The sequence below is a fragment of the Populus euphratica genome, unplaced genomic scaffold, assembly GCF_000495115.2.
Source record: "Populus euphratica unplaced genomic scaffold, PopEup_1.0 scaffold38.1, whole genome shotgun sequence".
NCBI lineage: Eukaryota > Viridiplantae > Streptophyta > Magnoliopsida > Malpighiales > Salicaceae > Populus > Populus euphratica.
In genome coordinates, this window is record NW_011499911.1 from 981,795 (window position 1) to 985,326 (window position 3,532).

Sequence of the window (3,532 nt, forward strand, 5' to 3'; positions counted from 1 at the left end):
TTTACCCTCTAAAGTAAAAAATTATAAGTATATAAAAATGTTTTCGCTTTGTTAAAATACATTCTGACATAAACATTAAGGCTTATGCTCTTGTAATGATGATGACCACATATTCCTTGTTAATTTTCTTTTCTATAATAATATTTCTCGTCTTATTACTCTACCCTAGACTCCACCCCACACACATGAACAGAATAATAATTATTCAAAAATAAAACTGATTTAACATTACTCAATCATAATTCCTTAACGCTAGTTTACTAATCTCATGCTTTTACAACTATTGAGGCTATTTGTATATACGACTATAGATATTTTTAAAATAAATCACATGAACAATATATTTAATAACAATAAAACACGAATTATTATATACATAAAACCCGTTAAAAATATTGGTTCGTGAGAAGTAGTTCTTATCTACTTTTCACGGGGCCGCGTCTAATACACAGGTGAATTAATTCATCTAGGCACTGTTTACTTCAAGAGTGAACAGTGGCCTTAAAGTGAATAGTGCTATTCACCTGGGCATGTTCACGTGAACAGTACTATTCACCTAGGTTGTTCACGGTGAAAAAAATTATATTTTATTTTTTTATTTGTGTTTTATTTAAAAAATTAGAAGAAAGTTGCTTAATGACGTAACAAAAATTCAGTTTTTGTTGTTGCATGTTTAATAAACCATAGAAAATATAGTTCTTATTTAATAGATTTCATACGTAATGAAATTACACATAGTTTAATAGACTAATAAAAAATATTTAATATCAATATTATTTATTCAATGAAGTAATAACAGTAGTTAAATCTACAATATTTAAATTAAAAACCATCAATTTTAATATATATATTTTATAATTATTTTATAATCTCAATTTGAAAAGTATTCTTTTAACTAAACACATTAAACTATTTTTTTGTTCAACTTCAATTTCAATCACAATTATAATCAAATATATATTTTTTCAAACTAATTTCAACTAAAAATATTTTTTATAAAATATTTTTTTTTAAATCACAACCACAACAGCTATTACAATAATAAACACACTTGATAAATCACATCTTAACTCCCATATTAATGCATTAACCAAACCTCTTCCTTATACTTGTTTTCTTATCTCAAATTCAATATTAATGAGCTTCTCTTCTAAGCTCTATCTCGAGGGAGCACAATAGAGGATTGTTGCCTAGTTATTACTATAACATCAATCTTTTGTTTAAAGTAGAATTCTCTCGTGAATATATTTCTATTTGTATTGATTACTTATTCAAACAAGTCTACCGTTAGCCTATTGTCATCCATATACTTAATAAATAGTTACTTAAATGATTTAGATTTTAGGATCTTTAATAAAAAGTTGTTATTATTCTTTTGTATTTAATAAATTTATATATTTCTGACTCTCCATCTCTCGTAAAGTTCTCACAAGTACTTAGCCAACAAAAAAAAAAAAAGTATTTTCAAAAGAAGAAATTATACTTCACGACATTTATATGTTTTAGTTTTTAATAACTTCTCCCTTTTTGGTCTGAAATTCAGAAATTAATCTTAAACTTAGGAAAAACACTTCTAGTACGAATCTTGGTAATTAATATTCATTGATAAAATATATGTATCATATCGAAAAGTTTAGCAACAATTAATTAAGTTTATTCACAAACAAATTATGAAAAAAAGGTGTAGAGATAATGCAAGCAAAATATCTGCACGGTTGTCAATTAAAGATGGTTACTGTTGATTCCTTGGGCACCCTGTTTTTTGATCTTACTGAAACAGACAAAGGAATGATGGTGATGTACATGAATATCAATACTCATCTACTTGAAAGAGGAACAAAAGATCAGCTTTGAGATCGTCTCTATCTGTTGTTTCATACGACAAATAATCTTAAAAAAATCCCACTAGTCACTTTTTCGTTGAACTTTACATTATCCCTCTCATTGAATTATCTGTTTAGTACAAACTCAAGGAAAAAAAAAAAGAAAAATTAGGAAAAAGAAAAAGTTATGCAGACTAGGAAGCTATTGTCCAATGGTTTTCATGAGGACGTGGCTTATGGCTCCGGCGGAGCTCCTCTAGGACTCGGCGTGTCTCATGCCGACCGGCAGTGGTACTGCAGTGCTTATAAGATTTTAATCTTTCCTTGCTAGACGCTTCTAGTTCTCTCATTTCATCCAAGACAATCTGCCTATTTCTGCACTTTATGCTACAAAAGCCTTGATCACCCCTGCAATAACATATATTCAACAGCAGTTTTCAGAAATCTTGCAAGAGAGATTTAATGGAAGAATACAATTTCATATGAAACTAGTCCAGCTGACATGGCTATCTAATCTCCAGGAATAGTGAACTTAGTATTACCTGTACATGTAGACATCCTTGTCAAGGCTCAATATCTTGTTGCATAAGTAACATGATTTGAGGTAGCAATATTCAGCGGAGCTAGCCTGGACTTGAAGGCGATGTGTTTTCAAAGCAGATTTAGTGACAACATTAGAAATATCTCCTTCTAGTAACAGGCTTTGCAACCCGGCAACCATTAAGCCCTTCTTTGAGCTTGCATAAGTGGATTTGGTTATGGCTTCCTCGTTCATACATCCCTCCATTTTGAAGGGAATCTTGAAATTTGTCAACATTTGCAGTGAAGAGTCGAGCGAGAGAAGAGAGGAAAATAAGCAAGGAGCTTGTGAGAAGTGAAGTGAGGGGTAGAGATGGATATATAGAAGCAGATTGTGCAAAGGAAGAAAAATGAAATGCTTAATTTTCATTTTAGCAGTATTTTTGTTTAGTAATGTTGACATCTCAATGATCTGACCGCGTTGGCTTTGCTTTCTCAGAACTCATTAACTATACAACTTGGGAATGGGGAAGTTAATTTGTCTGTGACCCACCAAGAACAAGACACCGTTGCATTATTAGAAACGTGAAAGTTGTGAAGACTTGTATGCATGGTAACATATATATATATATATGACACCAATTTAATAATTTGAAAAAAAAATTGAAAAAAAAAAATAAAAACTTAGTGTTTGTTTAGTAATACAATGCAAGACGTTTTACGTTTTGTAAAAGTAATTTTTTATTAGAAAATAATATAAATTATATTTTAAAATTTTATTTAAATTACTGAATTGAAATGATTTTTTAGCATGATCATAAAATCTTAAACACTAAACAGTGATGAGTTTGAATTTTATAATCTCTATCTATTTGATAAAAATTAAATATAAAATAGTGTGAATTTATTTAGGTTTCAAGTTCAAAAGCTATTTTTTACTTTAAAAGATATGTTAGAAAATAATATAAATTATATTTTAGAATTTCATCTAATACTTTAAGCTATTAGGTTAAGATGATTTTTTGATATTTTTTATTAATAAAACTTCAAATTATTTTTTTAGATTTTTTTATTTTTAACATCATCATATTAAAAATACCTAAAAATATCAATTTAATATATTTTTTATCAAATAAAGTATTTAAAAATATTCTCTAAACTTAAATACAAACCTAATAAGGAATTAATGT

The 3,532-nt window shown here is 28.2% G+C and overlaps 1 protein-coding gene across 1 annotated transcript; it reads right to left on the reverse strand.

The window, feature by feature from the left end:
- Positions 1-1,716: 1,716 nt before the first annotated feature.
- On the reverse strand, positions 1,717-2,909 carry LOC105134007 (uncharacterized). Its single transcript, XM_011038233.1, has 2 exons — positions 2,366-2,909; positions 1,717-2,231 (listed from the first exon to the last, which is right to left on the reverse strand). The coding sequence occupies exons 1-2, from the start codon at positions 2,803-2,805 to the stop codon at positions 2,018-2,020; spliced, it is 654 nt and encodes a 217-aa protein (XP_011036535.1). The 5' UTR covers positions 2,806-2,909; the 3' UTR covers positions 1,717-2,017.
- Positions 2,910-3,532: the final 623 nt, after the last annotated feature.

Bases quoted from the DNA above. Each gene is read 5' to 3' on its own strand.
- LOC105134007 (XM_011038233.1), bottom strand. From the start codon at position 2,805: ATGTCAACATTACTAAACAAAAATACTGCTAAAATGAAAATTAAGCAT. The intron at 2,232-2,365 runs GTAATACTAAGT...ATGTTATTGCAG, and splicing joins AAGGATGTCTACATGTACAG to GGGTGATCAAGGCTTTTGTA.